Source organism: Chinchilla lanigera, unplaced genomic scaffold, assembly GCF_000276665.1.
Source record: "Chinchilla lanigera isolate Chin_1 unplaced genomic scaffold, ChiLan1.0 scaffold00034, whole genome shotgun sequence".
Lineage (NCBI taxonomy): Eukaryota > Metazoa > Chordata > Mammalia > Rodentia > Chinchillidae > Chinchilla > Chinchilla lanigera.
In genome coordinates, this window is record NW_004955435.1 from 5,099,104 (window position 1) to 5,111,343 (window position 12,240).

A 12,240-nucleotide genomic window follows, 5' to 3' on the forward strand; every position below is an offset into this window, starting at 1 on the left:
CGGCTCCCCGCGCGCCCCTCCCGGGACCCCGCTCGCGCCGACCCTCCCGCCGGCCCTCCCCCCCGGGCACACCCCCTCGGCTGCCTTCCTCCTCCCGAAGTCTCCAGCGCGCGGAGGCCGCCCTCTGCCCCTGCGCAGCTGCCGAGGTCCGGAGACTTGGGAACCAAACTTGCGTCTGCAGTTTTGCGGGTGCCCGAGGCTTTGGTCCGCGCCCGCCGGCCTGAGGCTGGGAGGAGCAGGTGCCCCCCGCCCCAGGGCTCTCTCGCTTCTCTGCACCGTTGCGCTCGGGTTGAGCGTCTGGGTCTCACTTCCTGGAGGAGGTGGTGTTTCTGCAGCAACCCCACGCGCCGAGGGGTCTTTAAATTTATCTGTAGCCGCTTGCTACTTCTGGTCCTTTGTGCGTTGTCACGCCCTTTATCTCACTTCTCTACTTCTCATGTGTTTTCTCCTGTCTTTTAAACTTGTCTTTCAGATCGGTTATATTTTGCTACTTTAAGGAATAGACCCAAAAGCACAATACATACCCACTATTTCTCCATCGATGAGGAGCTGGTGTATGAAAAGTAAGTTTCGTTTTTTTTATTGGCTCTTTGGTAAATACATACTTTTTTTTAAAAGGTTCAGGTGCTTTGGGGAGACGTGCAGGGAGAATTAACGTGAGGCGTCTGTCAACACCTCAGGCTTTAGACCTCGGTGTATACTACTGCCTCCTACTCCCACGTAAGCAGCAGCTGTTAGGTTCCTCACGCTGCGGAGGGGGACCGGGCAGTTACAGCTCTGTCACTACCACACTGTCACTGGCTTGTGAGTCAGTCACCCAAGCATTTACGCGGCACCCACGAGGTACAGAGCAGTGTGTGTGCTGCAAGTGCTTCAGCTTCGCGGCTCACAAGGCTTCTGTTGTGTCTCAGGAGGTTCTTGTTTGTGTAGCTCGTGTTCCGAAGCTGGGACACGTGAGCTGCGGGCAGCTGTGTCCCAGTCGTGTCTGTGAGAGAGATTTTGCCTGAATGACAGATTACTGGTTGACTTAAGTGCTCCCAACTTGGTGTACTTTCTTTGCCTTTGAGGAAGTGGTATAGGAGTCCTCATGTACTTTCTTTGGTTACTTTGCTTCTGTGGGATTAGGATTTGAGGAGGTAAAACAGTAGGGAACTCTTTTATGTGAAAAAGAGGAAAAATATTTTAATGCATTAGGCTTAAAAACTAATTGAAGAGATAAGTTTGCATTCAAAAAAGCAGCAGATAGGAGTAAAAAAGCCTGAGCTGACTTGGTCACATTCTTTTAATATAAGAGCTGGTCTTTCAGAAGAGCCTACTAGGTTCTAATTTAAATATTTAATTTTGCTTTCTTAGCATAAGCAAATGTACAGTAGAATGAACACAGTCAAGTGAACCATAGTTTCCTAGGACTTGTCCTGTTACAAAGGATTTTGGCAGTTTTGCCTGAGGATTTATGGGTACTCCCAAGCCTTCAAAGAGCAAGCATGCTGGACCTTCAGGAGCGTATTTTTTATTTGAGGAGAAAGTGTTTAATCGCCACTTCGTGGCAGGGGTTCTTGAAGCTGATGTCTTCAGCACGTTTCTCTTCGTGGTGCTGGGATCGATGCTTCTTGAATGGCTGAAGTGAGAGTGCGAATGAAAGAGCCCTTTGCCGCTGCTCCTCAATGCCCAGGGCTGCCGAGGCAAAGAGGTCTAAATCCTTGGTGTCAGGTTACAGCTCTGCTGGGAGACAGAAAGGAGTTCTGCACAGCCTGCACCCTGACCCTGTGTACCTGGGTGATGTCACCGCCAGCAGTGTTTGTTAGCCGGGGTCTGTTGTTAGCAGTGTGCATTGTTGTGGCTTTCCTTTTGTGAGTGGAGGGTTCAGGGCGCTCTTGTGAGTCCGAGGTAGGGAGTTTGTGTATGCCTTCGTGTTCCCCTCGGCGGTGACTAAGGTACCAGAGATTATTAATATGCCATTGAACGAGCTCCCGTCGCTGAGGTCTGAGTCACTTCTCTTGGGATTGCTAGGTGGCGGATCTAGCAGAAAATTACATTCAGCCAACTAAACAGTGCACAATGGCTTTTTGATTCTGATACTGACTCGTGAGGAGAAATGGTCTGTGCAGTTGTACCGTTGGTATTTAGGATAGGACTGGCTACAAATCGTGCTTTTTGTATTTATTCCACTGTGTTTCTGGTGTCTGGTAAGGAATGGCTTGCTCCAGAGGCGAGTTTGGATGTCATTTGAAGCCATCGTGAGGACCTCCCTGGGCAGGGTGTGCCCCTTTTGGTGTGGACTCGCCGTCCTGTGCCCCCTCAGGGCTGCGGCCCCCAATTCTCCTGTGCCACCCCGGGTGTCATGCAGTGCTGGATGCCACAGCAGTGAGATGATGAGGGATGCAGGGGTTAGGAGCTGTCAAGTAGCAGGGTGAGTGTCAGGACTGCACCTAGAGGTGCAGGAAGGAAGGCTGCCCTGAGGGAGACGCAGCCCCCGCGGTGAGAGGGACGCACAGCCGCTGAGGGTATCGTGAGTCCTCCGCTTTGCCTGGTGTGCGTGCGGGTCACACGGGGAGATGCGGCTTGTGAAGCTGTGAGGTCGGCTGGGGACAGAAGGATTGCCAGGGTGAGGGACCTGCAGGTTCCTTGTATGCTATGCAAGGGCTCTTGTAAGAGTTCTGGGCAGGTACGGTGTGACTGGATTTGGACCACTTGCAAACAAGGGCAAATGCTAACCGAGCATCTCAAGGTGTGCCAGATGCTCTTCTAGGTGTTCCACCTGTTCATTTTGTTCTCAGAACAATGCCGTGAGGCAGGCAGGATTGCCATCCTGTTGTACAGTGGTGAGAATAAGGGACGGAGGGGTTAGGTAACTTGCCCAGGTCACAGAAATAAGAAGTAACAGAGCTGGAATATGAAACTAAGCCATGTGGTTCCAGAGGACATACATCCTCATTCCAAAAATTCACACAGTAGCATCATTTAAGACAGATTAGAGAGAAGGTAAGAACCTACTAGAAAGTTCTAGAGCGTCTAGGGGGAAGAAACAGGTACCTCTGTTAGGGTGATAGCCATGAGGATGGAAAGGTGGGCTGTGAATCCACGTGACACGGCAGTAGATCAGGCGGGTGAGTTGGGGGGCGCTGAGGAAAAGGTCAAAGAGGTTTTTAGCATAGCCTGGGCGGTGAGCCTGCGGGCGTCAGGAGCTGAAGCAAGGAAGTAGTGCGGAAGGACTGGCTTTGGCGGGAAGATCAAACATTCCATCTCGGCCAGGCTGAACTGAAGAAGTTTAGAGGGAGTCTGGCGTGGTGGCGATGATTGTAGTCCAGGCAGGAGGGTCATAAGTTCCAGCCAAGCCTGGACACCTTAGTGACTTCGCAAAATAAAAAATAAAAGTTGTCTGGGGATATAGCTCAGTGCAAAAGCCCTGGATTCAGTCCCCAAAAACAGGGGAAAAAAAAAAAATCAAGGGTTATTCACATCACTGCTGCATATCACATAAATGTGGAGTTCTTACATTTGTGAGTTCCCCAGGGAGATGATAAAGCTGTGAGAATGGTACAGCGGGGAGGACGAGAAGATACATCAGTCTGTATCGTAGAGGTAGGGCCAGGTTGAGAGAAGCAAGGGAAGGAGAAGAAATAAAAAGCCAGGGAGGTGGAGAAACCCCGAAGGGGAGGGAGGGCTGGAGGGAGGGGCAGAAGCAGTGGGGTCTCCTCCGCAGCTGCACCCTGTGTGTGTGGGCCGGGAGAGACTGCAGTCTCTAGGAGGATGTGGGCTTCCCGGAGTCTGTCTGCAGGGCACGTCCTGGAGGGAGGGGTGGGAGCTCCTGTCACCTCGGAACGTGCGTGCCCTAAGGAAAGGGGTATACTTGTATACGTCATCACAGAGGGCCTCTGCAGCCCTAGAGGTGTCGTTACTGGATGAAAGTTTCCGTGAAGCACTGCCTTTCTAGCTAAATTACCACCTTAGAAACTATTAAGTGGGCTCTTTAAATATTAGGCCGCAGATCTTCTGGACAGAGCAGTGTTTCGTGCAGACGTTTGTTTAGTTACGAAAGGGTAGTAGAACTGCACGATTAAAATGACAGCCTTCTGAGAAGCCAGTGGAGAAAATTAACAGTCACCTCATGGGGTGAAGGTATGAGGATGACAGTTTGAATGTACTTCCCGATTTTAAAACAGAATTTACCTCGTCACTATTGGCATGAGTAGTTTTAATGAAATGTGGGTAATAAAGAATCGTGTTGCGTCCTTAGGTCAGAATCTCCCAGGTCAGCATTAAAGCGGAGTAGAGGCCCATGGTGGCACCTGTAAGGCACACATGCCACAGCAGGCTGTTTGCCATCATTGAAAGCTGTAAAAGGTTCGCCATCGCGGGTGCAGGCTAAGGCTTGTGGTACGACCATAGCCCCCTGGGCAGGGAGCCTCTCAAGGACGATTTGTCTGTATTTGATGAAGCTACAGAAAACGCACAGCTCTCCAGAAAGGCTAGTTCTTTGGTACTGGAACTGGGCCCTATGACCCAGATCAACTGGGCCCTGTAACCCAGGTATCTTAATACCTTAGCTCAAGAGTTCTGGCTCCGGAGTTAGTAGCATCAAATATGTTGATTGTATGGCTTTTGTGTTCCTCCTAATGGGGCCTACGGGTGTGGGTTTGGTGTGAATGGCACAGAAAGCTGGCTAGCTGTGAGGGACAGTGCGTAGGCAGTGACGCGAACCTTTTAGAGCGTTCAGGGGTAACAGACAGCCCCCTGTGGCCTGAGTGCCGTGGGTTCACCACCACTGGCATGTGGGCTTCCTGTTCAGTCTTGTTCGTTTCCCTCCTCTTCCCGGGACCTGCAGAGGGACGGCATTGGCAAGCAGCAGAGATCTCTTCACGGAGATGACTGGGAGCTAGATTTTAAGCAGTTTCTGAAGAAATTTCCCCAAGTGTTTTAGCATGGTAAAAATGAGCAGCCTCTAATCAGTTTTTTGTTTAAACCTTATGAAAACACCCTGATTAATGCAACAAGGACGTTTTAGAAGAATGACTGGAGAACGTCTGTCACACAGATTAGAGTCCAAGTATGAGCACAGGACATGTTTGACGTATACAAAAACTTACCTAGAACTACTTTGGGGAATGAATAATTAGGGTAGGTGTAGCGAGAAGAAACACTTCGTGTTTTCAGTTTTTATTTCAAGTTTATTATGCAACAAGTCAGATGGTTTGGTGAGAAGTTGTGTGCCACGTAAGCTAATAGCGCGCACGCGCGCGCACACACACACACACACACACACACACACACCCGTCTGTGATCTTATGGAGCCTTAGGGTCATCATGTAGTGCTTTAGCTCTCATTATGAAGTGGTACGATACAGACAGAAGAGGAGATTTGGTTAAATTCAGGGCGAATTCACCATGTGCTGCTATAATCACCATTTTATAGATACGAAAACTGAGGCCCAGAGACATAGTCTGAGGTCACTGAACTAATACATGGCAGAGCCACAATTCAGGTCGCAGGCTGCCTTCTCGGGAGCCCATAGGCCTCCAGCGAGTTCCTGGCTGTCCCTTCTTGAGTGTGGTGGGAAGGGTGTGGGACAGCTTTGCCCCCGCCTTGGCAGGCTTTGTCCCTGGGGACAGTTTGTGGTGGTAATTAAAAGTGCTTTGTTTGCATTCTCTTTCTTGTACATGTAATTTTGCCTTTTCTCCTTTCAGTGCCGTACTATAAAGAGAGAGAGAGAAGAAGTTGAGTTAATTATTATTGTATTTAATGAGGCCGTGTGAAAACAAAGGAAGCCCGGTTTTTATGAGTCCTTGAAAACTGCTTTTATAGTCTGCCTGTGCTGTGTTCTTGCTGCTTAACTGGTGTCATTTAAGAGGTAAAGATTTCTGCACAGAATTTTCTGAAAACTCTAAAAAACTGCTTAGCTCTTAAGTGATGCTAGGTGTATATTTTCTTCTCCTTTTTTCTCTTTCCTTCCATCCTAGCCTTGCAAAAATAAGCTCCTTTTCGAAAACGCGAGTTTTAGGTGTGCGCTTGGGTAGGAGTGTACCCTGTACGTGGTCGGAGTTATTAAGTTGTTTGATTCTGAGGCAGTTCTTACTGGCGTGACCCGCCGGAGGCAGATTTTACTTCCTGGGTGATTTGAATCCCGGCCGTTTGGACCCCTCAGGCATTCACAGTGGGGTGTGGGTCTCTCATTTTCCTGATGGCAAATTGTTGTGCAGCTCTTTCAGTTTGCTTGAGGTAAACCTGGCAAAAACTCGTCTTCATCAGGACGGGAGAGCGCAGCCCCAGCGACTGGGAGCCCAGCGGAGAGCTGTCCGCGCCCAACAGTGTTTCCCGTGCCAGGTCGCCCCGGGCAGCTTCATTGTTCTGGTTGAAGCAGATTCCGAAGACCTCGGACGTTCCCATTGTTAAGTTCATGGACGCATTCCCAAGCCCAGAGTACACGACTCTTTCTTAGCCAGAGCTCAGACACATTTCTACTTTAAAAAAAAGACTCCACGCATTTCCTTATGGAACTTGAACAGTAGAACTTGAAACTTGTAAGGGGTTCAGATAGGTCTAGTTTAGTTGGGATAGATTTTCGTGCAGAGCGCTGTGTACTGCCTTGAGGAGAGACACACACGGGGACGGTGGTGGGAAACGCCGGGAAGGCGGTGTGCAACGGAAGCTGAGCTGTGTGCGCGAGTCCGAGAGGGGGCGAGGTTCTCACTGTTCCTGGGCTGACGGCGTCCGGCAGTGACGTCTGAGCTGCTGCGGAAAGGTGTGTGCGAAGCGGTGTCTGTGAGGATCAGCACGACCAGTTGTGTTCATCATCCTGCCCCTCTGGCTAGTGCAGAGATTATGTCCCAGAGACGGGCTGAATGAATGAGCGACTGAGTTGCTGAGGAAGAGAGGAAGGAGATTTTAGGTAGAGTCCTGAGCAAAGACGCAGGTGGTTTGGGAAGAGCACAGGCTAACCTTAAGTGGAGAGCAGACCCAGGAGAGGAGCTGGGCTGTGGGAAGCCGTTTGGGGTCAGTCAGTCGTGCTTGCTTGGGGGTGACAGCGGGACAGAGCTGGGGTCCCGCGGAGGAAGGGTACGCCGGTGGGTGGTGGCCGGGTGGGGGACGAGAGAGGCCCTGGCAGGACTGGCTTTGGGATGTAGCGATGGGAACGGAGAAGCCATGCGGGAGAAGCTGGGAAGGGGGATTGACTGGCTGGGTTTGGGACGGCCCCATGAGAGCGGGGAGGGGGACTTGAAGGTGAACTCTGGCTTGCAGGATGGAGAGAAAGCACCTGGTGGATAGAAAGGTGCAGATAGGAGGGGTTATGTTTGCTGTTGTTTCGTTGCATGAGAAACAGGAAGTAAAAAGGGGGTTCATAATAGTGGAGACTTTGTCTTCTGTAATCTTTTAAGCAGAAAATAGGCAATGACTATTCTGGATATTTAGATGTTTATTTGTTTAAAACCTGGGGAAGGTGGGTGGGACAGCGGATCTCAAATTCCTTTCTGGCTTTGGGATTGGAGTTGGGCTTTCTACACTGAACTGTGGAGTGCATTATTTAAAAAAAAAAAAAACTTTAAAAAGAAGCCTTAGTTTCAGTTTACTTAAAAAATGTTGGTTTTGTTAATCAAATACTTTGAGGACCACCAAAGAATTATGTATTTATATTAGAGCCATCAAAAATATTTTTGTATTTGTTGAAAGTATATAATATTTCTAGTCTTTACTAACTTGGAAATATCTGGTAAATGATCACAATTATATGTGGTTGGCAGTGAACTCCAGTATAAGAAGAGTTTGTGTGAACTATAGTTTTTATTTATATATTTATTTTTTGGCTTTTTTTGTCTCACTGTGTAGCTAAGGCTGGCCTTGAACTCTGTATATGGTCCAGGTTGGCTTCAATTTTGCAATCCTCCTGCCTCAGCCTTCTTAGTGCTGGGACTATAATTGTGTGACACTACGCCGAACTGTGAACTGTATTTTTTAAGTAAAATATTTCCTTTATTACTTTAATATTTTGGTCTTAAACATGTTCACATCCTGTTGATTAGCCAAAAAGTTTATCAGTTAGGGCTCTCTCTCCTTTCTTTTTTGGTGGTATTGAAGGTTGAATTTAGGGCCTTTGCACTGAATTACATCTCCATTCCCTTTTTTTTGAGACAGGGTCTCTCTCGTTAAGTCGTTTTGTTGCCCAGGCTGGGCTCAAACTTGTGACCCTTCTGTCTCAGACTCCCAGCGTGCTGAGATTACAGACACCCGTCACCATGCCCAGCTGTGTTTGTTCTTCTTTGGTTATACAATTTAATTTTCTTTGGAGAGTCCAGAGAGGTGTGGTGTATTTTAAATTTGGTCTCCTTGATTGATATACAGTATAACCTTTATTTATTTTGTCCGGGAGCGTGGCACTTCAGCAAGGCAGTTTCCACAGAGCGTGGGAGAATTACTTTTTAGAAACATAGCGCGTGGGATCGGATCCAGGGCCTGACGCATTCTGGGCAGGTGCAGTACCACTGAGTGACATCCCTTCGGCCTGGAAAATCCCGTCTTGAAATGTCAAAGTCTCAGACGTTGTAAAATCTGTGTTTCTGCCTCTGCAGTGCTCAGACTCTTTCATTGTGAGTACAGTGACCATAAACAGTCCACTGTAATTCAAGGATAGTTTACAGGGCGTGTAAGGAATAAAAGGCTCTTTACTAAGGTGCCAGATGGCTTTGTTTGCCAAACATCTTGTGTCTTGTAGTGGCTTTAATGTATTCGTTCAGCTGTTATTGACAGGTTACTACAGTGTGTTGAGCATTTTCTCGGCGTTGCTTTCTGTCAGATTAGCTTTCAACATCACCACGTGTGCATTGCCCGCTGCAGCAGCTTCCACCCTGGGGTGTCTGATGAGCCTGATACACCGCAGCCGTAGAGACCAGACACCTTCCTTTATTAGCATTGGGTATGAAATAGGTCTGAGTAGACCGTGGAGACGCGGCCTCTCTTATAAATGTAGCTGAAGGGCAGACTTTGGTTTTGTGGCAGGCTTTAAAAGAAATAACCTGATTTTGTTTTTGGCTTACTTATGATTCACATTTACTTATATTTCAGATTGGTGAGACTTCTGAATAGGGGTCCTTGTATAACTGATTTCTTACTGCACACATTTCTCTATCTTTGAAGGGTGTATGGCGTTAACATAGCATTTGTATTAGTCCTGATAGTCAAATTATTGATTCTTAGCAGGAGAGTTCTTCTGGAACGTTAAAAACATTTTATACTTTTACTAAATGTAAAAGAAATAGATTTACAGGTCTCTTCTAGGAGACTGCCTGGTGGGTTTATAAAATACTGTCTGATGGGCTATTTGCTAGCCCGTCACAAGCATCAGGGTTGTACATTTCCACAAAGCCCTCGAGCGCCTTGCTGGGGCTCTAAATCCCAAAGAACAGGCCTGAAATGATTAGAGCTTGGTGCAGATCTCGGGCAGAACTGAAGGGGCCTCTGAGAGAAAGAGTAGCTGAGTGAGTCTGTCCAGGTTGGGCTACAAAGTGGGTTCCATCTGGAGCAGGGCGGGGAAGAGGGGTGGCAGAGGGAAGACCGGGAGCTTGTCTGAGCTTTGTGCGTGTGAGAAGGTGGTGTTTTGCGATGCTCCCATCCTGCTGCCTCTTCCTGCTTAGGGTTTTTTTTTTTTTTGTTACTGTTTTCATCAGTTTCTATTCTTATCAGCAACTTTGGGAATGATTATCTTATAGCACTAGATATTCTTATTTTAAAATTTTTATTAGTAATGTTTCCAGTGTAGCACGTTTCCATTCCTTGTGCAGTGTTGGTACCTGCAGCTAACAGATCCCAGTTCCTTTCTGCAGCCCCTCCCCGCTCCTTTCCCTCCCTCCCTCCATCTCTTGATCCCCTTCCCTTTTGAAAAAGACCTGTCCCTCTACCTTCGTTACCTGTCGTTTGTTTTGCTCTTCATTTATAATTTGCGTTTCTCATAGAGGAGAAACCATGTGATATTTAAACTTGTGTGTCTGATTTATTTCACTTAAGATCATGCTCTCAAGGCAGATCCATTTTCCTACAAATGACTCAATTTTATTTTTCTCTGTGGCAGAAAGATTGTATGTAAATACCCCATTTTCTGCTTCCAAGAGGTAGAGCTGTGCTGCGCTGTGATGTGATGTCTTTAACTCTTCCAGGGAGATGCCTAGAAGGGGGATAGCTGGCTCACATGGAATTTCTAGTTTTAATGTTTTGAGGCATCTCCTTAGTGGTCGTACTAGTTAACGTTCCTACCAACAATGCAGACATGTTCCTCTTCCCCCACAGGCCCTCCGGCATTCGCTGTTATTGAATTGTTGATTAGTCTTGTTTTATACTCATAGCGTACAGAGTGTGATAGTTCTCTTTGCATTCAACCTGGTACACAGTTTAGAACGACTAGAACGGGAGAAAGATTGCTGCAAGCGAACCAGCTGTGCTGCAGCCTTTTATTACTCAGTCATCTCAGTGCCCGGCATTAGGAGCACAGCTTAGCTCTGTTCTCGTGGAGCTCATAGTCCGGTCACTGTAGGAAGTCAAACATCCAGACAGAAAATGCACTGTAAGCGCCTGAAGGAGAGACCTACAGATTGCAGTCTTTCCTCTTGGAGAACTGTACAAGGCGCAGGGTCCGGGCGAGCAGGGATGAAAATGGGAATCAGAGAGGAATTCCCTGAGGAAGAACGACTGGAGCTGAGCCTAGAGGGTGAGTGGGTTTAGGGAGGCTGGAGGGTGGTGGGGCACCCGCCAAGGACCCGAGGCGGGAACTCACAGTGCTCCCTGTGGCTGGAGCTTACTGGTGATAAAATAAGGGAATGCTGCAAAATGAGCCCCCAGGGAGCTAGAGGTTGCGCTGCCCTGGGCCTCAGAGGCAAGGTTAAGGGTTTTGTTTTGATTCCCAAATGCAGAGAGACAGTGTGATGCTCACCACAGATTTTAGAGTGGTTATTTTTCCTTTCCGGGCCACGCTGCTGTGTGCTCTCTGAGGGTCCGCCCTGCCGGTGTGGGGTCCTTCCGCCTTAGTGCTTGTACTAGTCATCGCCTGCCTTCTGCCTCCCCAAGCTCTTGCCTTCAGCACCTGCCCTTGAATGATGGCGCTAATTTACACTGGTTGAGAGATTTCTGTGGGAGTGAATTTTAATCCTCCCAATGTATTCCCAAAGAAGCCTCCTTTTATTTCCGTGAATCTGAGTCTCCAAAGGGATTTTCATTGGTTGCTCTAAAGAGGGTGATGACAGAGTGACAACTTGGGTGTCTGAAGGTCCCGTGGCTTCAGGGCAAAGTGACAGCACTCACCCATTTTACAGAAGCAGCATGTGAAACTTGCCCTGACCCTGCAGTTTGCCTCAGGGTTAACCACTTAGCAGTCCACTTACTTAAATACGGATGACCAAAAATTGCATAATTTTTGGTTGAATTTTATAAGAGTACAACAGGAAATATAAAAATGACGATTTTATCGAATTTAGCCAATACAAGAATTGAGCGACACCTGCTCCCTGGGGAGAGTCAGTGTTTAGACAGAGACCTCTAGAGTGAGAAGGGGGTTAGCTTCTAAGTGGGTGAGAAGGTGATGAGGGGGAGAGGTGCAAAGCAAAACGGTCCTGAGATTCTGGCCTACTCCAGTCAGAATGGCTGTTTGTGCAGCAGATTAGAAGACGCAGAAACAACTCCAGACACACTCGGCCACCTTATCTTTGACAGAGAGGCCAAACATATTCACTGGGAGACAGACAGCCTCTTTAGTAAACGGTGCTGGAAAAACTGGCTTTCCACATGCCGAAGACTAAAACTAGGCCCATGTCTCTCACTGTGCGCTAGACTGAAATGGAGATAGATCCAAGATCTGAATATTAAAAGAGGAGCTCTAAATCTGCTGGAAGAGAAGAGAGGTAGACCTCTTGAAGACATAGGTGTAGGCAGAGACCTCCTGAAGAAAACCCTGATGGGCAGGGGATGTGCTCTGAAAAGTCAACACTTGGGAGCTGATCTGATTAAAAAGCTTTTGCCCAGCAAAAGAAATCACCAACAGAGTGAAAAGACACCCCACAGAATGGAAAAAAATCTTAGCCAGTTCTTCAGAGAAAGGGCTAATATCTAGAACATAAAGAATTGAAAAAAATCAAACCCCTCAAATTTAAAGACCCAGTTAAAAAATGGGCATCTGAGATGAATACATACTTCTCAGATGAAGAAATACAAGTGGCAAATAAATACATGAAAAAATGTTCAGCATCACTGGTCCCTGGAGGATC

At 47.8% G+C, this 12,240-nt stretch overlaps 1 protein-coding gene across 1 annotated transcript in view; it reads left to right on the plus strand.

Moving 5' to 3' along the window:
- Positions 1 to 472: 472 nt before the first annotated feature.
- The window catches only part of Cdc14a (cell division cycle 14A), a gene marked incomplete at its 5' end in the record, with an annotated part of 130,677 nt that continues 118,909 nt past the window's right edge, over positions 473 to 12,240 (plus strand). Inside the window, 1 exon segment of the mRNA XM_013516522.1 lies at positions 473 to 563. Within this exon segment, the coding sequence (XP_013371976.1) occupies positions 473 to 563 (91 nt within the window).